This window comes from Myxocyprinus asiaticus, chromosome 31, assembly GCF_019703515.2.
Source record: "Myxocyprinus asiaticus isolate MX2 ecotype Aquarium Trade chromosome 31, UBuf_Myxa_2, whole genome shotgun sequence".
Classification (NCBI taxonomy): Eukaryota; Metazoa; Chordata; class Actinopteri; order Cypriniformes; family Catostomidae; genus Myxocyprinus; species Myxocyprinus asiaticus.
In genome coordinates this window covers 11377329-11402962 of record NC_059374.1, presented here as the reverse complement: position 1 = coordinate 11402962, position 25634 = coordinate 11377329, and the positions used below count along the sequence as shown (strand labels likewise).

The following is a 25634-nucleotide window of genomic DNA, read 5'->3' as shown; positions in this document are numbered from 1 at the left end:
CTCAAATACATACTTACAAGTGTCCTTGGCAGTAAGTTCATGCAAATGTCTCACTATCACCACGTCAAAGGGGCTGTTCTGTTACAATCGATTACCATTTTGTTTTGCTTCGGCTCCTGCAATTTTTCAAAGGGCAATGGATCAGATCTTTCAAGGCCTTCCCAATGTTCATTGCTATCTAGACGATATATTAGTGACAGGTCTGATGACGAGCAACATCTCAAGAATATAGACGCAGTCCTCCATCATCTGGATGAGTTTGGGCTATGCGTCCAACGCGAGAAATGTGAATTCTTAATGTGAAGTATTTGGCGCACATCATAGATGCTCAGGGTTTTATAAGTCACCAGAAAAGGTCAGGGCAATCGTGGATGTGCCTGCACCGAAGGACGTCATTCAACTTGTGTTGCATCAGTGTTAGCACCCCTCAATGCTCTTCTATGCAAAGGAAAGCAGTGGCTGTGGTCTCATGAGTGTGAGGATGCGTTCGACAAGGCGAAAAAATTGTTGCTGTCACAAAGCGTTTTGACACATTACAATCCACAGTTACCAGTCCGACTGGCCTGTGATGCAACACCATACGGTGTTGGTGCCATCATCTCACACATCCTCCCAGATGGGCAGGAAAAACCAATAGCCTTTGCCTGGAGAACATTGAGCATAGCAGAGCAGAACTATGCTCAAATTGAAAGGGAGGCACTTGGAATTGTTTTTGGAGTACATAAATTCTACCAATATCTGTACGGGCGGAAGTTTACATTGCTTACGGACCACCGTCCGCTGACAACAATCTTCACTCCAACAAAAGCCATTCCATCCATGGCTGCGGTTTGGATGCAGCGCTGGTCTTTGTTGTTGGCAGCCTATGATTACGATATCCAGTATAGAGACGGTGTACGCCACTGTAATGCGGATGGGTTATCATGACTACCTCTGCCAACCGCATCTCAAGTTAAGCTGGATACGGTGGAGTTGCTTCAAGTAAAGCATCTTGATTACTTACCAGTGCTATGTTCAGATGTTTGTAAAGAAACAAGGTCTGACTCCACTATGTCACAAGTAATGGAAATGGTGGCAACCATGGATCGTAGTTATGTCTGGTGGCCTGGTATTGATGCTCAAATCAAACAATTGTCAAAAACCTGTCACTCATGCCAGCAGTTGGAAAAAGCTCCTGGTCCCTCACCACTACACCCATGGAAATGGCCAGAGTCACCTTGGCAACGCATACATGTGGACTTTGCAGGTCCATTTGAAGGACACATGTACTTGGTGGTGGTGGATGCTCACTCCAAATGGCCCAAGGTGTGTGTGATGGAATCAACTACGTCTACCAAGACCATTCAGGTGCTGAGGGGATTGTTTAGTCGTTATGGACTCCCAGAAGTGCTGGTTAGTGATAACGGGCCTCAGTTCACCTCGGATGAGTTCCAGACATTTCTCAAGGCTAATGTTGTGACACATACATGTTCTGCACCTTTTCACCCAACTATGAACGGCTTGGCTGAATGCTTGGTTCAGACATTTAAGCGGGCACTACGTTGTTCTAAGGGGTCAACTTAAATTCAACAAAGGTTGGACACCTTTCTACTGGCGTACCGAAACACCCCACATGCCACCACAAAGGAATCGCCTGCCATGTTGTTTCTGTACCGCAGGTTGTGATCTCGCTTGGATATGTTGAAGCCTAATGTTGCCTCTGTGATTGAAAAAGCACAAAGCAAACTGTGCCAGCGACATCAAGTGCGTGCTAAAGACAGAACATTTGCTGTGGGTGACAAAGTAATAGTTCATGATTATCGGAGGGGAAAGAAGTGGACGCCTGGTGTTGTTTCAGCAAAGACAGGCCCTGTATCATACACTGTCGATGTGGGACTTTCAGTTCACTGGAGGCGTCATGTTGATCAGATGTTGGCACATCTAACTGACTGTGACAGTGGAGATGAGATTGGACCAGAGGTCAATGATGTTCCTGAGGGGAATTTGACAGATCTTTGTGAACATCCCATGTCAGAAGGAACATCATTTCCTAGTCTCGATCCAATCCAGACTGGGACAGCACAACCTGTGGATTCATTCCCAAGTGAAACAGGGGAGGTGTTACGCACTCCACACAAAGAGACTAAGAGATACTCTGAACGTACAATTAATACCACCAAGGTAAACCTTAAGGGCTAAACCGTATTGGGGGTTAAGTCGATTCTGTTGTATACATTTGACAGTCATGGCACTGAGTTTAGTTTAAAAGAATAAGCACAACACAGTTCATTGAAGGATTATTGTGTTTAATCACAGTTGTTCTATATTTCTGGTATTACTAGAAATATTGTATTACACAGGGGTATAATTGTGTCATGCTATATATATATATATATATATATATATATATATATATATATATATATATATATATATATATATATAGACGTAAAAAAATACACCTTTAGGAGATACACCTTTTGTTCCTGTTATATGTATGTAACATTTTTACAACACTATGTGGGGAGGAGCTCAATGTTTCTGTGCACTAGAGGGCGTTCTAGTTCATTCCCTTATATGTTGTGTTGATTTAAGAAGAAGACTGAGTTTCCAGTAAACAGAAGCGTGTTAACACGGCAATCGTCTCAGCGTATCATTTATGTTATATAAAAGATAAAGATATAACAGAAACCAGTCTGATCATTAATGATGACAGAAGGGAGGACATTTTCTAAACATGAAGCCAGGACCTCTGCTAGAAGCTTCAAATATAAATTTAAAACAGATATGGGCCTGTATAAGGAACATTCTTCCAGTAGTTTATGTTTTTTAAGTACTAAGGACATATTTGCCTCCATTAGAAATGTAGGGAGGTCACCAGCCTCAAACGAGGATTGTAGCATTTCAAATAACAGGTTGATTAGAATGGTGTTGAACTTTTTATAAAATTCTGCATTGAGACCATTGGGACCCAGTGCTTTGATTGGATCCAGTTCTTAATTTCACTTCGGTATACATAAATCCTCTCTCTGCTGATTTCTAATTTGTGGTACATCCATCTTTGCAAAAAAAAGTTAATCATGTCTTGCTTTGAGTGTAGATTAAATCGTGAGGTATAAAGCTGCTTGTAAAATATTTTAAATATATTATTAATTTCTTTATTATCACAGTTAAGAGTGCCCTTCAAATCTCTAATGCAGGAAATATTCTGGGTATAAGCCCTGTTTTGGAGAAGATTAGCCAAATAGCGATTAGGTTTGTTAGCAAATTCATACATCCTTTGCCTCACAAAAAACATAAATTTTTTAGCTTTCTTTGTAAGTAAGGTATCTAAGGCAGATTTGATCGTCTGTATGTCATTTCTAAGTTCGTCTGTTGGGGAGAATTTATATCTGGCCTGAAGGACATGAAGTTCCAGCTCCAGTTCCCTATCTGTCACTCACTCGACGTTGTGTCGATGTATTGACACTAGGGGTCACTCTTGGGAGCCCGAGACACCTCTGGTCTTTGATAAAAGGCCAATGAAAATTGGCGAGTGGTATTTGCATGCCACTCCCCCGGACATATGGGTATAAAAGGAGCTGGTATGCAACCACTCATTCAGATTTTCTCTTCAGAGCTGAACGGTCATGCTCATTGAGCTGAATACTACTAATTCACCTCTGCTGGATCTGACGGCGCATTTCAGTGGCTTCTCCCTCCTCTGCACTGGTGCACTGCAGAGAACGCCCCTGGGCACTTCGGCAGAAAAACTAGAGAGTATATTTTCTGAAAAAGGTTTTTCCCCTCTAAAAGAGTATATATTTCTCTAAAAGAGCAGCACACACGGAACATCTTTTTAAAGACACATCTTTTTAAAGATGCCTTTCCAATTGTGTGTTATTCCTGGTTGCGGTCGTTATCTCTCAACTTCAGATGGTCATGATCGCTGTCTTTCATGTCTGGGCATGACCCACACAGAGGCAGCATTTGTGGATGGTTCATGTTCCACTGCGAGAACATGACCATGGCAACATTGCGGTCGCGGATTGCTTTCGTAAGAAAGCAAGCCACCCCAGCGGCTCCCCGCCTCGGTCCTTCTACCTACGGGTATGAGGCCAGCGTGGCTAGCACTGGGGGCGATTTGTGAACCCCAATGGGATCGTCTCCGCCAGGTATCCCCCGTGGACCTCCCATTCCCCAGCACGCTCGTCTGCCCCAATCGGGCTTCCGGATGAGTTCGCCGGCGAGTCTGGTTTCTTGTTTGGAACCCGTGAAGATGATGAGCTCTCGAGCGCAGCATCGGAGAGTGGGCTTGTCCAGTCGGACGCAGAAACCTCAGCTGGGCTTCCCCCTTTGGGGACGATTACCCAGTCACAGGCCGATGACGAAATGATGGACATGCTTTCCCGGGCGGCCACGAGCGTCGGGTTAGAGTGGAACCCTGAACCCTCGCGGCTTGATTGGTTTCTGGGCTCGCGGCACCGCTCAAAGCAGCCACGCCCTGCTCCAGTGCCATTCTTCCCATTCTACCATTCCCCCGGTGGATAAGGCGCTCGCGGTGCACCTATGCCCGCGGTGCCAAGCCCTGTAGGCTCGCGTCGTCCCTGATGGCTAAAGCCTACAGCGCCCAGCAGTTCTCGGCGGTGAAGCAGAAGAGGGAGGCAATCAAGCACATCCTGCCCCGGCATGGCTCAAGATCCCGCACCCCGTCTGCTGGGCGCTCCGCTGCAGCCCGCCCCTTCGGCCCACCCCGGCAGGAAGCAGACGCCAACCGTCTCACAGCCGGCGCCGAAGAACCCACAGAGGTCCTCGAAGCACCCCTGAGACGGGTGACCCGGGGATGAGGGAACCCACTCACGTGGAGCAGGTAAAAAGACCACTTCATCCTCTGGTGGAGGGCCGGGTGGAAAATCTTTTGTTGCCTTTTTGTTTGATTTTGCCGCATGCCCAAGTTGCTGCGGTACCCAACAGTTCAGCAAAAGAGCGGCTTCCTTCCTCCCTGGGTCACATACCCGGTGTGTACGGTCGTCACCACGACTACCATCCACAGGTTTATTCTTGCAGGATTGGCGCTCCAGTGGTGGCCTTTCCGCCTCTGAGCACCCAGCTGTGGCACACAGCCGCCCCCGATGTGGCAGTCTCCATGGGTTACAAGGACAAGCCTCTTCCTCCCCCATTCCCAGGCTGTTCCAGGGGTGGTCACAAGGAGCCAGGAAAGTGCTTCGATGTCCCTAGACTCAGCACGGCCACGACGTGGTGTGGCACCTCGCGCTCTGCCCCGCGGCGAGGCCCCACCTGCTGGTACGTCTGACGACGTTGTCCCCTTGGTCCCCCTCGCGTGGAACTTGGAAACGTGGCTCGTGCTTTCCAATCCGTCACGATGGCTGATCCGGACCATTCGACTCAGCTATGTGATTCAGTTCACCAGGCGCCCACCCAGGTTCAGCGGTGTTCACTTCACCTTGGTCAAGGGCGAAAACGCTGCCACCCTGCGCGCAGAGATCGCTACCTTCCTACGGAAGGACGCAAAAGAACCTGTTCCTCCAACCGAGATGAAGAAAGGGTTTTACAGCCCCTACTTCATCGTACCGAAAAAAGGCGGTGGGTTGCGGCCAATCTTGGACCTGCGAGTACTGAACCGGGATTTACACAGACTCCCGTTCAAGATGCTGACGCAAAAACGCATTCTGGGGAGCGTCCGGCATCAAGATTGGTTCGCGGCGGTAGACCTGAAGGATGCGTACTTCCACGTCTCTATCCTTCCTCGACAGAGACCCTTCCTGTTGTTTGCATTTGAGGGTCAGGCGTATCAGTACAAAGTCCTCCCTTTTGGCCTGTCACTGTCTCCTCACGTCTTTACGAAGATCGCAGAGGCTGCCCTTCCCTCGTTAAGGGAGGTGGGCATTCGCATTCTCAACTATCTCGATGACTGGCTAATCCTAGCTCACTCTCGAGACATGTCGTGCGCACACAGGGACCTGGTGCTCTCACACCTCAGCCGACTAGGGCTTCGGGTCAACCGGGAAAAGAGCAAGCTCCTCCCTGTTCAGAGCATCTCTTTTCTCAGATTGGAGTTGGACCTAGTCTCCTTGACGGTGCGCCTTACGAACGAGCACGCCCAGTCGTTGCTGGCCTGTTTGAAGGCGTTCAAACAGAAAACAGCGGTTCCACTGAAACTTTTTCAGAGGCTCCTGGGGACTATGGTGTCCTCGGCGGTGGCCACCCCACTCGGGTTGATGCATATGAAGCCGCTTCAGCACTGGCTCAAAAACTCGAGTCCTGAGATGGGCATGGTGCCCACCCATGGTGGTAGACACGATCACTCAGGCTAGGGCCCCCTCTACGAGGCGCCTGTATGCCTTTAAGTGGCATCTGTTCACTAAGTGGTGTTCTTCCTGCAGGAGAGGTTGGAAGGGAGGCTGTCCCCTTCCACCTTGAAGGTGTACGTTGCCGCCATAGCAGCACACCATGACGCAGTCGACGGTAAGTCCTTAGGGAAGCATGACCTGATCATCAGGTTTCTAAGAGGTGCCAGGAGGCTGAATCCCTCCAGACTGTGCCTCGTTCCCTCATGGGACCTCTCTGTAGTTCTTCAGGGTCTACAGAGAGCCCCCTTTGAGCCTTTGCGGTCAGCCGAGCTTAAGGCACTCTCCTTGAAGACTGCCCTCCTGACTGCACTCACTTCCATCAAGAGGATAGGTGACCTGCAAGCATTCTCTGTCAGCGAAACGTGCCTGGAGTTCGGTCCGGGTTACTCTCACGTGATCCTGAGACCCCGACCGGGCTATGTGCCCAAGGTTCCCACCACCCCTTTTAGGGACCAGGTGGTGAACCTACAAGCGCTGCCCCAGGAGGAGGCAGACCCAGCCCTGTCGTTGCTTTGTCCGGTGTGTGCTTTACGCATCTATTTGGATCGCACGCAGAGCTTTAGAATCTCTGAGCAGCTCTTTGTCTGCTTTGGTGCACAGCGGAAAGGAAGCACTGTCTCCAAGCAGAGGATCGCCCACTGGCTCATTGACGCCATAACCATGGCATATCTCACCCAGGACATGCTGCCCCCGGTAGGGCTACGAGCCCATTCTATCAGAGGTGTAGTGGCTTCCTGGGCCCTGGCCAGAGGTGCCTCTCTAACAGACATTTGCAGAGCAGCGGGCTGGGCAACACCCAACACCTGTGCAAGGTTCTACAACCTCCGGGTGGAACCGGTTTCGTCCCAGGTAGTGGCACGCAACACAAGCGGATAAGCCCGGGATAGCTGGCCGGGTGTATCACTTGCACATAGCGCCTTCCACCTCCCTTGGAGCTGAAGACGTGCGCCATTAATTCCCAGTAGTGTTCACAAACTTTGTTCCCTGGTTGACTTCCTCCGAGCCCTGTGGCAGTCGAATTTTTGGAGAGACTAGCTGCCGGCCCAGTACACGTGCTAACTAAGAGTCCTGTTCTGGGGTAGGTGCTCCGCATGTGGCGGTTCCCTGTAAGGCTAACCCCATGCGATATATATCTTCCACTAGTTCGTTTCCCTGTTGGCAAACTGCATCTTCCTAGGGCAGAGCCCCTCTGCCCCAGTCTCCATGTTTGTAGTAACTCCTCCCCCGTTGGGTAGGATCTACCTTGAAGACTTAAATACCCCCCCCCTTTGGGCGAGGTGTGATCTCCGTGGTGTCTTCCCCTTGGGAGGGACACCCCCTGACTAGACCTGGCGGCCCAATCGGATAATCCCCCTTCTTTTTTAAGGAGTGGAAAAAGAGAAGGGGAAAAGAGGCCACAACTGGGTTAAGCCTGTCTCTATCTTTTGGGTAGTCGACTTGTCCCCAAAGGGCCGTTCGACACTCATAACTATGTTGGGGAGGTTACGTGTCGACCTGGTGTGGTGGCTATGAGGCACACAGTAGTCTGCCCACCACACACCACCAGTTCACGTAACAGTTCAGCCAATTGTGGCGTTTTGTATAGGGACCCCTAGTGTCACTACATCGACACAACGTCGAGTGAGTGACAGATAGGGAACATCATGGTTACTTATGTAACCTCCGTTTCCTGATGGAGGGAATGAGACGTTGTGTCCCTCCTGCCAAAACGCTGAACTACCCGCTGAAATGGCTGGACCTTATATCGGCTCCTCAGCATAAAACCTGAATGAGTGGTTGCATACCAGCTCCTTTTATACCCGTATGTCCGGGGGAGTGGCATGCAAATACCACTCGCCAATTTTCATTGGCCTTTTATCAAAGACCAGAGGTGTCTCGGGCTCCCAAGAGTGACCCCTAGTGTCACTACATCGACACAACGTCTCGTTCCCTCCATCAGGGAATGGAGGTTACACAAGTAACCATGACATTTTCTTTGATCCTTTCTACTGTTCTTTTTGAGCCCAGCTGTATATGATATAATTACACCACAAATGTAAGCTTTCACCATATCCCATAACAGACCAGGGGAGATACCAGGGGTCTTATTTTCTTTAAAGAAATTATTCAACTGTTCTTTTAGAAATTTTTCACAATTGGGCTGATGATTCAGATAAGGGCTGTATCTCCAAGGTCTATTCAGAAAGGCAAAATTAGAATTGCTTAGGCCTATAAAGGTGGGAGCATTATCTGATATAATAACATCACCAATACTACAACACTTTACATTACTAAAATACATTTTAGGGGTCAGAACAAAGTCGATTCCACTGCTTGTTTTATGTACAGTTGAGTAAAATGTAAATTCCTTGTCATTAGGATGTAAAATGTGCCAAGCATCAACCAGACCAAGTTCGCTGCAGGTATCTGAAATAGCTTTGGCTCATTTACGGTAGACACTGAACTTTGCACTGATGCGGATCTATCCATCACTGAAGAAAAATAACAGTTAATGTCCATGGCTGTTACAGTGTTGTCACAAAGCCAATCAGCAAATTTTGAGAAAACATGGGAAATTAAATCATTAGAATGTATAGGTGGAAAGTATATGTTCAGGAACGACACTTTATGGCCATGGAGACAGCCCTTTAACATAACAAATCTACCAGATTTGTCAGAGATCATTTGAACATCAGACAGAGGCAGGTGCTTATTTATTAGAATTGTGACCCCCCTGCTTTTGCTAGTAAAATATGAACTAAACACCCCACTTTAACTTAGAATGTTCGGTAGTGGACAGGTGGGTTTCTTGTAAAAGGCTATTTGAACATGTTCCTTTTTTAAGAAGAATAAAATGTTTTTCCTCTTAACAGGGTTGTGTATTCCTTTCACATTCCAGCTGCAAATCTTTAGTGTGGATTTGTCACTCACCATTTTATATTAAGAAAGTTATCTTGGCTAGATGTAGATGAGAATGTAGATGGCATCCCATACTCCCACAAACTAAGCAGAAACTCAAAACAGAAAATAAAATATGTTGCTTTGCTACCTTTTAAAACCAAACCATGTACAAAAACCAACAGGTAGAGACAACAGGTAAACATAGGGGTCAGACCTTGGCCTATTACACCCATTAAGGGCACAAGATAACTTTCCTATATATATATGGGGGAAGATGCTTGTCCAGCTTTTAAACTTCTTTCTAACCTAAAACGCTGTTAGATTATTTGGTAACATACATCAACTGCCGGCCCGCAGCTCTATTCAGATAAATGACATAATTAGTAAATAAAATATTAAGTATGTGAATATCTATAGGAGAAAAATTAGGGCAGGGAGGCGGCACTACCAAACCCAGTGCAAACATGCTGAAATTTATGCTCACCACCTCCATGTATTAACCAAAGCTTAAATTGTCTGGAAAGCTCAGCAGATGACCACATTTTTATGCACATCAAAATATGGAGAGATTCCCTCAGTCAGCAGGGGCCTGGGTTGAGAGACTTTTTCCAGAAAGGCTGCAACATCTTTGGGTTGTTTGAAGAACTTCTCTTGCCCTTCATATTTAATCCTGAAGACAGCCGGATACAACATGGCAAGAAGTATTCCCCTCTCCTTAAACTGCTGTTTGACTGGGTAAAATTCACAGCTTTATCACAGCTGAAAACAGTAGCGAGCTGCAGGAGACCAATGTCGAGCTACTACTCTGCCTTTTGCATCATGTGACCCCCCCCCCAGCCATATTTGTTGATTTGTCTAATCGATTTTTTAAGAATATGTTGGCACTTGAACCAAAGAAGATGCATAATCAATTTGAACTTTGTCACTCACATGGCTGCAAAGTTATGATTTTGTTGTAGCACCCCCTAGTGTCAGAACTGTATGAATCTTTGCATAAATCTTCAAAATGTCCCGCTGACTGCTTATACTGAGTTTGGTTACATTTGGAGTTTGCGTTGAATAGATATTAATCGATAACTCAAATTGCATCAAAACTAAGGAATTGTATCATTAATATCTTCAGAACGATTTGACATATGGAAATTCTTTGAACAAGTTTTTGTCAGGAGTGTCTGTAGATGATGCATGCCAAAATTCATGCCAATCGGACAAATGGCCTAGGAGGAGTTTAAAAAAGTTTCAAACAAAAAAGTTCACAGCTTTTGTGTGTTTGTACATTGGTAAAACATATTAAACTACTTACTGTTGTGCATAAAACACCAAATAGATAATCTAAGAGACAAGAAATGTGTTAAATTTAATAATATGAACAGATAATCCAGCAGAAAATGTAGGCACCATAAATTTAATTTAAGAATTCAGCAAGAATCAGCAAGAATTTAGCATCATAAGCATTGCTATATGGAAAGCAATTTACATATTGATATAATCACTGCATATGGCTCCCTTCTAGGTGTTATCTCACAATATTGAAAATGTTGGAAAATATTTAAAAACAAAAAGGCAACATACATCAGATTAAGGTGAACATAATGAAATGTTGATTGTTGCAGAATGCTTACATGTTATGTGGGCCTGCAAAAATGATTTTACTCATATAATAACATTTGTACAAATAATAATATAGAAATACGACATAATACTGCAGATAGTGTGCTAGAAAGAGTACAGTAAACTAGGATTAGCCTACTACTCAGAGGTCAGTGCAGCAATGATAATGCAAGTGACTGCCGCTGCTTATGGGCTGGTGAGGTTACATGGGAATTTTCTCTTTTCATGAACACTTACACTGGCAGCCAAAAGTTTGGAATAATATACAGATTTTGCTTTTATGGAAAGAAATTGGTACTTTTATTCACCAAAGTCGCATTCAACTGGTACTTGTATTCACCAAAGTGGCATTCAACTGATCACAATGTATAGTCAGGACATTAATAACGTGAACATTACTATTACAATTTGAAAAAAAATAAAAAATTCAGAACTTCTTAAACTTCTTCAAAGAGTTCTCATCAAAAAAATCCTCCATGTGCAGCAATGACAGCTTTGCAGATCCTTGGCATTCTAGCTGTCAGTTTGTCCAGATACTCAAGTGACATTTCACCCCACACTTCCTGTAGCACATGCCATAGATGTGGCTGTCTTTTTGGGCACTTCTCACTCACTTTACAGTCTAGCTGATCCCACAAATCTCAATGGGGTTAAGATCCATAACACTCTTTTCAATTATCTGTTGTCCAATATCTGTGTTTCTTTGATTAACCTTTTCTTTTTGTTTTTCTGTTACAAAAGTTTTCAAAACTGGTGTTGAGCAGGTAGAATTCAATGAAGCTGTCAGCTGAGGACATGTGAGGCATCTATTTCTCAAACTAGAGACTCTGATGTACTTATCCTCTTGTTTAGTTGTACATCTGGCCTTCCACATCTCTTTCTGTCCTTGTTAGAGCCAGTTGTCCTTTGTCTTTGAACACTGTAGTGTACACCTTGGTATGAAATCATCAGTTGTTTGGCAATTTCAAGCATTGTATAGCCTTCATTCCTCAAAACAATGATTGACTGACGAGTTTCTAGAGAAAGCTGTTTCTTTTTTGCCATTTTTGACCTAATATTGACCTTAAGACATGCCAGTCTATTGCATACTGTGGCAACTCAAAAACAAACACAAAGACAATGTTAAGCTTCATTTAATGAACCAAATATCTTTCAACTGTGTTTGATATAATGGCAAGTGATTTTCTAGTACCAAATTAGTAATTTAGCATGATTACTCAAGGATAAGGTATTTGAGTGATAGCTGCTGGAAATGGAGCCTGTCTAGACCTGATCAAAAATGACTTTTTTCAAATAGTGATGGTGCTGTTTTTTATTTACATCAGTAATGTCCTGACTATACTTTGTGATCAGTTGAATGCCACTTTGGTGAATTAAAGTACCAATTTCTGTCCGAAACAGCAAAATCTGTACATTATTCCAAACTTTTGGCTGCCAGTGTATATGCTTGTACTTATGCACATATTGAATGTGTCTATTTTATTATTCCTATCACAACACCATATAAGTGTCTTTATAGAAATATAATATTTTATATATTTTATTAAAACAAACAAATAATATTGTCTCTTAATTGGACAACAATATATATACACATACAGGTGCTGGTCATATAATTAGAATATCATCAAAAAGTTGATTTATTTCACTAATTCCATTCAAAAAGTGAAACTTGTATATTATATTCATTCATTCATTACACACAGACTGATATATTTCAAATGTTTATTTCTTTTAATTTTGATGATTATAACTGACAACTAAGGAAAATCCCAAATTCAGTATCTCAGAAAATTAGAATATTACTTAAGACCAATACAAAGAAAGGATTTTTAGAAATCTTGGCCAACTGAAAAGTATGAACATGAAAAGTATGAGCATGTACAGCACTCAATACTTAGTTGGGGCTCCTTTTGCCTGAATTACTGCAGCAATGCGGCGTGGCATGGAGTCGATCAGTCTGTGGCACTGCTCAGGTGTTATGAGAGCCCAGGTTGCTCTGATAGTGGCCTTCAGCTCTTCTGCATTGTTGGGTCTGGCATATCGCATCTTCCTCTTCACAATACCCCATAGATTTTCTATGGGTTTAAGGTCAGGCAAGTAGTGCTGGCCAATTAAGAACAGGGATACCATGGTCCTTAAACCAGATACTGGTTGCTTTGGCACTGTGTGCAGGTGCCAAGTCCTGTTGGAAAATGAAATCTGCATCTCCATAAAGTTGGTCAGCAGCAGGAAGCATGAAGTGCTCTAAAACTTCCTGGTATACGGCTGCGTTGACCTTTGACCTCAGAAAACACAGTGGACCAACACCAGCAGATGACATAGCACCCCAAACCATCACTGACTGTGGAAACTTTACACTGGACCTCAAGCAACGTGGATTGTGTGCCTCTCTTCTCTTCCTCCAGACTCTGGGACCCTGATTTCCAAAGGAAATGCAAAATTTACTTTCATCAGAGAACATAACTTTGGACCACTCAGCAGCAGTCCAGTCCTTTTTGTCTTTAGCCCAGGCGAGACGCTTTAGACGCTGTCTGTTGTTCAAGAGTGGCTTGACACAAGGAATGCGACAGCTGAAACCCATGTCTTGCATACGTCTGTGCGTAGTGGTTCTCCCCCACATTTTTGAATGGGTTTTGTTTCACAGTCCTCTCCAGGGTGCGGTTATCCCTATTGCTTGTACACTTTTTTTCTACCACATCTTTTCCTTCCCTTCGCCTCTCTATTAATGTGCTTGGACACAGGGCTCTGTGAACAGCCAGCCTCTTTTGCAATGACCTTTTGTGTCTTGCCCTCCTTGGGCTACGTGTCAATGGTCGTCTTTTGGACAACTGTCAAGTCAGCAATCTTCCCCATGATTGTGTAGCGTACAGAACTAGACTGAGAGACCATTTAAAGGCCTTTGCAGGTGTTTTGAGTTAATTAGCTGATTAGAGTGTGGCACCAGGTGTCTTCAATATTGAACCTTTTCACAATATTCTAATTTTCTGAGATACTGAATTTGGGATTTTGCTTAGTTGTCAGTTATAATCATCAAAATTAAAAGAAATAAACATTTGAAATATATCAGTCTGTGTGTAATGAATGAATATAATATACAAGTTTCACTTTTTGAATGGAATTAGTGAAATAAATCAACTTTTTGATGATATTCTAATTACATGACCAGCACCTGTATATAATCATGTCTGGCAACTTGACAAATATGTTTTCAATATTTTTAGGATATATAAAAATTAAGGGGACATTTTATTATCTACAAGCATTTTGGAGATGACAAATTTCTTAGCAAACTAATTATATAAAACTCAGAAGACATTTTCAGTGTACCATAGTTCTTCAAATACATTTCTATGCATTTATGTAATACATAAATACAAGTTATTCAGCCATCTAAAAGGACTTCTTATTCTATAGTATTACAGTCATCATCTGTCTGTTGAATTGCCTGATCATTTAAAATTAGCTCTTAGCCCCCCTTTCATCAGAAATTCATGATATTTAGTATGTTTCCTCAGAATGTAAAATGTATTTTAACTATAACTAGAGGTTGCTGGTCCACGAGATATCTGCTTCTGTGAGAGTGCAGATGTCAGTTTCTCTTATCTTTACCACGGGAGATGGAAAAGCAGCACAAATAGCGGGATTATTATTTGAAAAAGATCTATCAAGCATCTCATATGCGCTGGTTCATCTGTTTACTCTGCTAGTATAAGTATCACCTGCTTGAAATGTGTCTGATGAGACGTCAGGTGTGCACACTCATGCCGACAAAAGAGAGATCGGCAATAAACAACAGCCAATGAAATAGACAGCGCAAGAGGACTGAAAGACATTGGGAAGCAGTAGAAAAAAAAATGTAAAAAATAAAAACATCACCCACATCTCCCGAACCACTGTCTCATTATTATTTTCAGCTGTTTATCCCTGTTGTGTAAATTAGTGCAATTACGGGCACAAGCTTGTCTTTCATGCTGTTTGTTGACATATTATGAATAAACGCTCCTGTTACTATGCCTAAGTGCGTGAATTTGTGAATGAATTAGTTTTATTAGAAGCCGAATGGCGTGTGGTTGATACACACAGTCTGCAATAGCAATATTAACATATTAAATTGTATTTGGGGAAGAAGCAACAACTATGAGCTTACTTTGGTCATGTGGATGCAAACAGTTTTGAATAATGACGCAGAAAGCCCAACTCAATCTTATGTAGGTTCATGAAGTGAACTCAGCAGCATCTTACATTTTCTGGCGTCTTGTTAACCAACATTGCTGAAAAGTGCTGCTTTACAGGCTTTTTACCAATTTATCAATTCACAGGCTATTAATATGACCAAGGCTTATTATTACAGGCCATTTTATAGTAGATGAAACACGCTGTATTTTTTTACCAGTGCAGGAATGTGCACACCATAAAAATTCTAAATAAAATAAGTGACATTACAAGTAATTAAAATTACTGAAGCTCTGGTATTTATTAAATTCCCCCACATCCAGATATAAAATTAATCCTGTCCAAATGGGGTTTAAATCTATCCCTCAGCCTTTGTTTTCATTTACAAAAAAAAACTTTTCTGACATCTTCTAAATTGACTATGTGTACCGAGTTTGGTTAAAGTTTGGAGATTGTTTTGAGTAGATATTGATCAATTACTCAAATCCCATTAAACCGAAGGAATTGTATTGTTAATATCTTCGGAATAATTTCACGTATCAAAATTATTTTTGGGGTCTGCAGATGGTATATACCTAATTTCGTGCCGATCAGACTAATGGTCTAGAAGGAGTTTGGAAAAATATGTTTTTCCAAAAATTCAAAATGACGGAAAAAAATTATAGATGGAAATTAAATTGTTTATATACGTTTTGTAGGGCTTGACTCACGGAATCAGAGGAAAAAATTTAATATAATTTCAATTCTAGCCCTTACGATTACAGAGATATGAACACAAACACAAAGGTGATTATTATAGCACCACCTAATGTCTGACGGATGTGTGTGTAGGTGCCTGAGTAGTGGGGAGGATTTGGAAACATCCAGTCAAGTTTGGGATCTGTATGACGTACGGTTTCTGATGCCCAGACACTTTTAAGGCAGAAAAGAATAACAATAATAATAATAATAAGAAGAAATATAGCCGGAATCTGCAATCATCTGGGTCCAAGTACATATGGTCAGAACATGACCAAATGATCTGGGGGCACTGATGATTCAGAAGAAACTTTTTTTTTTTTTTATTCTAGCCCTTGTGGTTTGTAAGTTATTAGCAAAAATGCAAATAAGCTTATTATAATACCACCTTGAGGCCAATTCTCACCAAATTTGGTATACAGCCTAAGCTTGGTGACCAGTAAGTGCACCGTAAATTTCATAACGATCGGCTATTTGTAATGCAAGTTATTAGCTGCTGAAATTTGATTAGCTACTGGTGGCCATTTTTGTTCATTTGTCGAATCATTTTTGTAAGGATATGTTAGCATGTGACCCAAAGATGATGCATGCCAAATTTAAACTTTTTCACTCATACAGCTGCAGAGTTTTAAGCTATTTTTAGCTGTAGCACCCCCTAGTGACGAAATTGGACGACACTTTGCATGAATCCTCAAAATTCTTGGTATGAACTTATACAAAGTTTTGTAGAGTTGCATTGAGAAGATAAAGCCCATTGAGTAAATTTGGGCCACACCCAGAGAATACATTTATTATTATCTTTGAAATGATTTGACGAATAAAAAAAACTTTTTTTTGTCAGGACAGTCACTAGATTATACAGTATATGCAACATTTCAGGTAAATCAGACATATGGCCTAGGACTAGTTCGCAAAAGTAGGTTTTACGAAAAATCGCAAATTGCGAAAAAAACGTTCTTGTCTTGACTCAAGGAATCAGTGGGGAAAAGAATATTGATGATAGCACTTGCTGTTGCGAAGATATGAGTCAAAAATCCTGCTAAGTTTGGTGTCTCTAGGACTTATGGTTTTGGCTGCCCATATGCTTTTAGGACAGAAAAAAATAATTACAACTACTTAAACACAACAGGTTGTGGTAAGAGTGTATAATGCACTATAAATGCCAGCAAGTGTGTATTCATTCCAATAAATGTCTGATAAAACCATCTGTATGTATTGCCTAAATGATGCAAACCCAACTGTAACTTGACTAATCTGACCATATGCTTAATTGTACACATTGTACCAAAATATTTAACCTTTATCTAGCAATATGAAAACTATCTATGACTTTTCAAACTTTAAAATGTGCTGCAATCACATTATGGCCTCACATGCTAAACACCTGAACCTTCTATTATACTATTCTTAAATTGTATTTGAACCTATAAAATGATTTAAATCATATGATAATATTTGTATAAATAACAATAGAGTAATACCAAAATAATATAACACTAAATAAGTGTCTTTATAGAGATATTATTCTACACGTTTTATTGTAAAAGACAAACAATATTATCTCTTCATTAAAATTGGACAGCAACATAATTAATCATATCTGGCAACTTGACGAATATGTTTTCAATGTTATAAGAATTTATAATCAATATTTTCACATTTTCAAAAATTAATATAAAAGATTTATTGAAAATAATTATAGAAAACTTAGGAAATATTGTCAGTATATAATAGTTTTACAGTTCAATTTATGTGTATTTATTTACATTCAAAATGATACAAAAAGATTTGTGTTAAAAAACTAATAATAATTACAGCATCTGTCATACACAGCTGAATTAAATTACATATTTTTTTATAGAATTTACTATAAACCCCCATGGCATTAGAAAATAATTAAATGAAATATGTTTCCTCAAGATGTCCTTTTTGTCCATATGTAGCAAGTTTTATGAAGTTTGGCCTTCGAACACACAAAATATAGACATATTAGTCATAATGGGCCAGAACCAACAAACAGATTTAATCACATCTGCGACACAATTACATGAAGTTCTTTTGATAACATTTTGTCAGAATTATCTGTAGATGACACATAACACATTTTGTGTAGATCAGACAAACAGCCTAGGATGAGTTCAAAGTGTTATTATTATTTTTATTTTTATTTTTACAATAAATTAAAATGTCTGATAAATTGTCCTCCAGAAATGGAAAGGAATATTAACATCAAATTTGGGGGCAATGAGGGATTCAGAGGAAATGTGAATTTTTGTTAACCTTTATGGTTACAGAATTATTAGCAAAAATGAAATCAGCTTATTATACTGCCACCTTGTGGTCAATTCTGACAAAATTTGACAGACAACCTCTTGCAGACACCCTGTATATATACACCAAAATGATCAGCCTTTCATACTTGAAGTTATTAGCTGCTGAAATTTGACTGGCTGTTGGCAACCATTTTTGTTCATTTGTATCATTAACTTTTTAAGATATTTTAGCAATGAACAAAAGAAGGAGCATGCCAAATTGCAACTTACTCGATCAAACTGTTGCAGAGTTATGGTCAAATTTTAGTTGTAGTGCCCGCTATAGGCAGAATTGGATGAAACTTAAGATGTGCTGTTTTGTGAAAAACTGTGATATATAAAACCATCAACACACCTGTAAAACATAATAGTGCCATGATAGTTACATCTATTTATGTAAAAGAGGAGACAACTTTTACAATCATTGACTGGATTTTGGCACTTTTGGCAATTTTGCCATTTTCCTTAAAATATTATTGAACTTGCTTAGCATGAATCTTCTGGTGGTGGTTTCGTTACGATCAAGAGAACGGCCTACAAGTTATTTGTTAAATAAGTTTTCATGCCAAATCCAAATAGGCAACTGACCATAGGGCAAACCATTGCAAATATGGTGTTGTTGCACTTACTTGGCACATACCAAGAAATGTAAGGAGACCAGTCAATCAGTCATAACACAGTTTTAGTTGTAGTGCCCACTATAGGCGAAATTGGTCGAAACTTTGCATGCAGATTTTTTGTTGTAGCACCCCCTTTAGGTGAAATTAGTCAAAACTTTGCATGCATCCTCAAAAGGTTCTTTTACCAAAGTATCCGAAGTTTCGTTAAGTTTGTGCTTTGCGTTTTGCACATATAGGTCAATTAGTCCAAATGAGCAAGGCCCAGGTTTTAATTGGCTTATATCTTCAAAACATTTAACTGACATAGAGCTGACATGTACAAAATTTGGTGACGATCCGATGAACGCCCTAGGAGGAGTTCGAAAAATTAGGTTTTTCAGAAAAAACAATTTAGAGATGTAAATAAAACTGAGATATACATTTCATAGGACCTGATGCAAGGATTCAGAGGAAAAAAGAATTTTGATTTTAGTGCGCACAGATGCAGAGTTATTAACACAAATATCAATTTGCTTATTATAGTGCCACCTTGTGGCTGAATCTCACAAAATTGGGTGACAGCCTCTTTTTGACACTATGTACAAATATCTCCATTTTCGGAATGGATGGCCATTCACATTTGATGCTTTTGGCTGCAGAAATTTGATTGGCCGCTGGTGGCCATGTTTTTTTATTTGTCCAAGTGATATTGCAGGATATGTTAACATTTGCGAAAAACAAGATGCTTACCAATTTTCAAGTTCACTGATCATACGGTTGAGGAGTTAGGAAGGTTTTTTAGTTGTAGCACCCCCTATAGGCGAAATTGGATGCAACTTTGCATGCAGCCTCAGAATGTGCTGTTGTCTATGCGTATCAAGTTTCATTACATTTGGGCTTCACGTTTAGTAGATATAGGCCAATACACAAAAAAATGGATGACGCCTGACCAATTCATTGGCTTATATCTTCGCAACGCTTTGGCAAATCAAAATTCTTTTGATATTTATTTGTCAGAAGGGTCCATAGTAGATACACAAAAAAGTTTGTGCGAATCGGACATACGGCCTAGGAGCAGTTTGTAAAAGTAGGTTTTTCAAAAAATTCAAAATGGTGGAAAATCTTCGTTGCCGGAAATGAAACTGGCAATAACATTATTTTAGAGTTTGGCCCAATGATTCAGAGGAAAAGAGGATTTTTATTCTAGCCCATACGATTCCAGAGTTAAAATTGAAAACATGAAGGACCTTAATATAGTGCCACCTAGTGCCGAAAAATGTGTGTTTGTTTGTCTGAGTTGTGGGTGCAATTATGAACCAATACACTCACCAAGATTGGGGTCTCTGCAATGTACGGTCTCTGACGCCCAGACACTTTTAGGGCAGAAAAATAACAATAATAATAATAAATATAGCCGCAAGTGGCAATCATCAGGGTCCAAGCACATGTGAAGAAATAACCAAAATAATCAGAATTGACAGAAATTATCCGGTGGATGCCAAATAATAAAAATTGACAGAATAGATCCTGCCTAAACTAAATTTGTTGAAAATTAGGTACCAAAATTTTGAAGCTGTAAAAAGCACATAAGTCAGCATAAAATTAATCCTTACGACTCCAGTGGCTGAATCCATATCTTTTGAAGCAAAATGATAGATGTTTATCTGTTCATATTTATAACCATTTTAGTAAAGGTGGCCATGGCCATCACATATGTTTTGGCGTACCATTTGACGATAAATCAAACTTTTGATTTTGAGTACCTTTGATAACTTTTCATATTGGGACTTTGGTGAATATTTCTGCACTGGATGGGTTCCCATCAGGCAAGTGGCCTAGGACTAGTTTAAATAGCTGCTAAAAGTTCATTTGTCAATGGCGCCCATGTTTTTCAAAATATGCAACTGTCCTCATAGACCTTGATGTCACCTTTGACAAAGAAACTGCATGCAGAAGTCAATCGGACCAACAGTTCCATAGTTAGAGACATTTTTACATTTTTATACTATTATAGCACCAATAAGAGACAGAGGTGCACAACTTTTTTGTGTGTATCCTTGAAATGACCCATACATAAGTGTACCAAATTTGATGATAATATCTCAATCCGTTCAAAAGTTATAACCGTTTTAGTAAAAGTGGCCACACCCACTATGCATGTTTCAACATACCGTTTGATGATGAAAAGTTCAAAATTCCTTTGATAACTTTTTACATTTGGACTCTGCTGAATCTTTCTGCAGTGGTTTGGTTCCGATCGGGCAAACGGCCTATGACTAGTATGAAAAACTTTTTTTTTTAAATAATCTCAAGTATTTAATGAACGTTTTGTTTCACACCAATGGTACTTGGGGCAAAATTGTTCAGAATGAGGTGATTTACAGTATGGTCAGAATTAAGTATTTCTTTGTGAAAAACAGCGGTATATACAACAATTTACATGCATGAAATAAGCAATAGCGCCTCCCGGTGGCCAATGTTTTTCACATTTTGCATAGACTTCTTGGTCTCTGATGCCCAAACACTTTTTGGTGCAGAAAAAAAAATTACTATTGTAATGCCACCAAGAGGTGGCAGAGTTCTTGTGCTTTGGATTTTTTGGTGAATGAGGCATACTGTATGATCCAGCCCCTATGAACCACCTTATTTGCCTCCCAAGCCACGCCCACAGAGGATACTGAGGACCAGTTGGTCTCCATATAGACACTGATTTCAGCCTTTAGCATTTGTTGGAATTCAGGATTTTGCAAAAGGGATACATTAAAGCGCCAATTATATGATTTATTTTTTGCCTTATGTGGCAACTCCTCTAAACACACCAGGGCATGATCTGAGACTAAAATGTTTCCAATTGAGCAATCAACAACAGATGAAATGAGGGACTTAGAGTAAATCTTATGGACTGATGAAAAATAAATGTATAGTCCCTACCAGATGGGTTCAAAAGTCTCTAAATATCTGTAAGACCAAGATTTTTACACATCCTGTGAAGCGTCAATGTTGCTCTAGGGGGCTTGCACACTTTTGCTTCACTATGATCAAGGACTGAGTCCATCAAAAGATTAAAGTCTCCTCCCAGTATTTATCATGAAGGGTGCCAGTGGCTTTCAGCATCCCTTCAAGATCTATAAAAAAGCCCTGATCATCAATGTTAGGTGCATAAATATTAGCCAAACTAAGACGTTGTCCTTGAATTTCAGCTAAAACAATAATGACTCTTCCTAATTTATCTTTACACTGTTTGAGACATTTGAGTTGTAGATGTTTACTTATCAGCATTATAACTCCCCTGCTCTTACTCAAGCCAGTACTATAAAAAAAAAGCCCACCCCATTTTTCAGCTTCCTGCGGAGAAAGGTTTGTTTCTTTAAGAAACACTATATCATATTTCTTACGCTTAAGAAGAGAAATAACCTTCCTTCTTTTTATGGGGTGCCCCAACCCATTCACATTCCACGTGGAGAGAGACAATCCACTCATATTAACATTTTACATTTTGACATATAAGAAAAAATAGATTGTGTGTCAAAAACAAGATTATAAAGACTACATTCCAACATTAGTGCAACAATCAAACCCCAAACATCCCCTAGAATAAAAAAACAGAAAAAAGAAAAATGTGTGCATTAACCCCGCGCACGACAGTGCCAACTGGCGTCCATCCCTCCAAACTCAAACAGTCCATGTACGCCTACGAGAACCCCCACGACAGCCTTTCCGTCAGAATGCTCAAGACCAGTGTTTCTATACAAATTTTGTGAGACAAAATTGCACAGCAAAAGGTAATCTATAAAACAAACTCCAGCCAATAGCCGGAATAAGCACAAAGAGCATGTAGATTCATCCATAGAACTGTCCTGAAGGTGTGTTACTCTACAAAATAAACCCCAGCCGATAGGCGGAACCAGCACAGAAAACGTGCAAACTCCTCAAACAGTCAAGCAAATGTTCAGTGAGCCAGTTCACTCGGCTGCAACATGAGTGCGAACAAATGACTTACTCCAATGACTTGCAAGAAATACTCCACGAAACAAACTCCCACCAATAGGCGGAATAAGCACAAAGAGCATGCAGATTCATCCACAAAACTGTCCTGAAGGTATGTTACACTACAAAATAAACTCCAGCCGCTAGGTGGAACCAGCACAAAAGGTGCGTAGACTCCCCAAACCATCAAGCAAATGTTCAGTGAGCTGGTCCACTCGGCTGCAACGTGAGTGCAACAAGATGACTTTCTCACTCCATTGATTTTATAAAGGACATCGCTTGCTGTGGGCATGTGAATGTTTTACAGCCATCCTTAGCATCTATTCTCAATTTGGCCAGGAATATCAGTGCTAAAGTGACCTTCCATTGATGTAAATGTTTCTTGCATTCCTTGAATCGATCACGTTTCTCTCTTGTCGAATTTGCAAAGTCTGGGAACAAGAAAGTGCTTTGGTTCTTCCAAGAAATCCTTCCTTTACTCCTCACGTAACGCAAGATCTTTATCAGATGATCTCAGAAATTTGGCCAGAATTGATCGGGCCTGTCTCCTTCTGTGGATCGTCGAGCAGGAAACCTGTGAACTCACTGGATTTCCAGCTTATGGCCTGCTATTTCGAGCAGATTCGGAAAGAGCTCGTCCAGGATTTTCACCATATCCGTTCCCTCTTCACCCTTTCCGACTCATCAGATTTTATTCTGCCGGCTATGGTTCTCCATGTCCTGCAACTTCTCCCAGACACACTCCAAATCCACCTTGGTTGCTAGCGGATTAGCAGATAATTCCCTCTCCGATGATTCCGGGTAATCAATCCGTTTCTCGACATCCCCCACTCTTGTAACCACATCAGTGAACTTCGCCTCCATCGATCGATGTATCACAGCAAGATCCTCCAAGTCTGCAACAACCTTCATCAGTATTACCAACATGTTCAGCATCTCTTGCCGCATTTCCCGCACTTCCCAGACTAAATCAACTCCCGGGCTCGTGGCCTGCTCAGGGGTGTCAGCTTGAGCACGTAAGTGTCTTTTAATGTGGCCAGAGCCGAGGATTTTTAATCCTAGAACAGTTATGCAAAAGAGTGTATCGAATCTCACAGTTTTATGTCATTAAATGTGTTAAAACTAGCAAAGTGCGCAGAGCTCGCCGTTCACATGTCCGATCCTTGCATGGTGTCACGTAACTCCAGATTTCGAAACAGTCATTCTAAATATTACAGGATTCATATTATGCAGTGTGGTATCAAATACAGTATACTGGCAGGCATATGGTTGTCAAAAATTAACTCACAAATAATACATACAATTCTATCTAGATTTGCATAAACATGCTATTATTTTAAGATAAGCATAGCCTTTAGAGAGCTTGTTAAAACTGTTTTCAGTGTTCGTGATCAAGGCAATTAGCATGAGACCAGTATCCATATATAGCAAACTGAACTGGTCTTTTACAAAACACTGTGAGGAACATGCAAACGAAGAACATGGTAAGATTGAAACTGCTGGGAGACTGCAGGCAAATGTGACACCTTCAATTTCTTCAATCAAAAATAAGCTAGTGATTGCACTTCAGCGTATTCAGCATACTGTATGATCAGTAAAGTGTGATCGTTTCACTTTGTGAGAAATTTTTAACAAAACAAATCATGTGTTTTCTAATTTGAGATACAGTGGGTTAATGTATTTTTTATGGGGAAATTATAATGCTGATTTCTAGTATTTAATTCAATATTGTGATCTAAGCTTTCTCATTATAATCAATTAATGGTACGGTTATTTTTGGGCAAATATAAATGTTTTTTATATCAAAGATGGAATGCAAATTTGTAGTAATCTTTCAGTTATACAGGAAAATTGAAAAAAGCAATACAAATAAAAAAAAATACTGAAATATCAGTGTACGGGACTGTTAGATTATTTGATATTTACTTTTTCTGAATCCTGAAAAAGGAGTAATTGACTATCTAAAGACAATGACAGTTAAAATAAATCCATCTTATAGTTTTCCAATAATTTTATAATAATAATTACTGCATAATAATTGCATATCATTACAGATTGATCCATCGCTGGAGAATGTTTCCAGAGTTTTAGAATTTACACTCTCTGGTCTGAATGAAACAATGGAAAACCGATATGTGTTATTTTCACTGACAGCACTGTTTTATCCCCTAATGGTGTTGTGTAATATAACTGTAATTTACACTGTAATCTCACATAAGACACTTCATGAGCCAATGTATATGTTTATATGTAACTTGTGTATAAATGCACTTTATGGCACTGCTGGATTCTACCCTAAATTCATGTATGATTTATTATCCCAGTACCATGTGATTTCTTATGCTGAATGTTTGACTCAGATATTTGTTATTTATTCATCTGTTCTGTGTGATGTTTCAACATTAACAGTGATGGCATATGACAGGTTTGTGGCAATATGTAGACCACTGGAATATCACTCAAAAATGAGTAATAAGAGTGTTCTTGAATGTATTCTTTTCTGCTGGCTGGCTCCATTTTTTTGCATGTCTGTTCTAATAGCATTAACATCAAGTCTCACCTTATGTGGCTCTAGTATTGCAAAGTTATATTGTGAGATTTGGGCGGTTGCTAAACTTTCTTGTTTTTCTACAACAGTAAATAATGTGTTTGGGTACATTGTTATTCTTACATACTTTGGACATGCAGTATTAATATTTTGCTCATATATTCACTTGATTCAAAAGTGCAGGAGCTCAATAGAGGGAAGGCACAAATTCATACAGACTTGTGTACCTCATCTGCTTTCATTGCTCAATGTAACTGTTGCATTTCTGTTTGATGTATTGTACAGCCGTTATGGTTCTCGAAATTTGCCACAAGGTGTGCGTAATTTTATGGCATTGGAATTCCTACTCATACCCCCCATTTTAAACCCCCTTATTTATGGACTAAATCTGACAAAAGTACGCAAGCAAGTTATGAGAATGTTTTTCAAGAAACAAGTAGGAATATCTGATTAA

The 25634-nt window shown here is 40.6% G+C and overlaps 1 protein-coding gene across 1 annotated transcript; it reads left to right on the top strand.

Moving 5' to 3' along the window:
* Positions 1-1677: 1677 nt before the first annotated feature.
* LOC127422101 (olfactory receptor 1019-like) lies at positions 1678-25634 on the top strand. The gene is made up of 2 exons (XM_051665464.1): positions 1678-2160; positions 24687-25634. Exons 1-2 carry the CDS (start codon positions 1678-1680, stop codon positions 25632-25634), a joined length of 1431 nt encoding a protein of 476 aa, XP_051521424.1.

Coding starts and splice junctions, on each gene's coding strand:
- LOC127422101 (XM_051665464.1), top strand. CDS start 1,678: ATGTTGAAGCCTAATGTTGCCTCTGTGATTGAAAAAGCACAAAGCAAA. Junction 2,161..24,686: donor GTACAATTAATACCACCAAG/GTAAACCTTAAG, acceptor ATATCATTACAG/ATTGATCCATCGCTGGAGAA.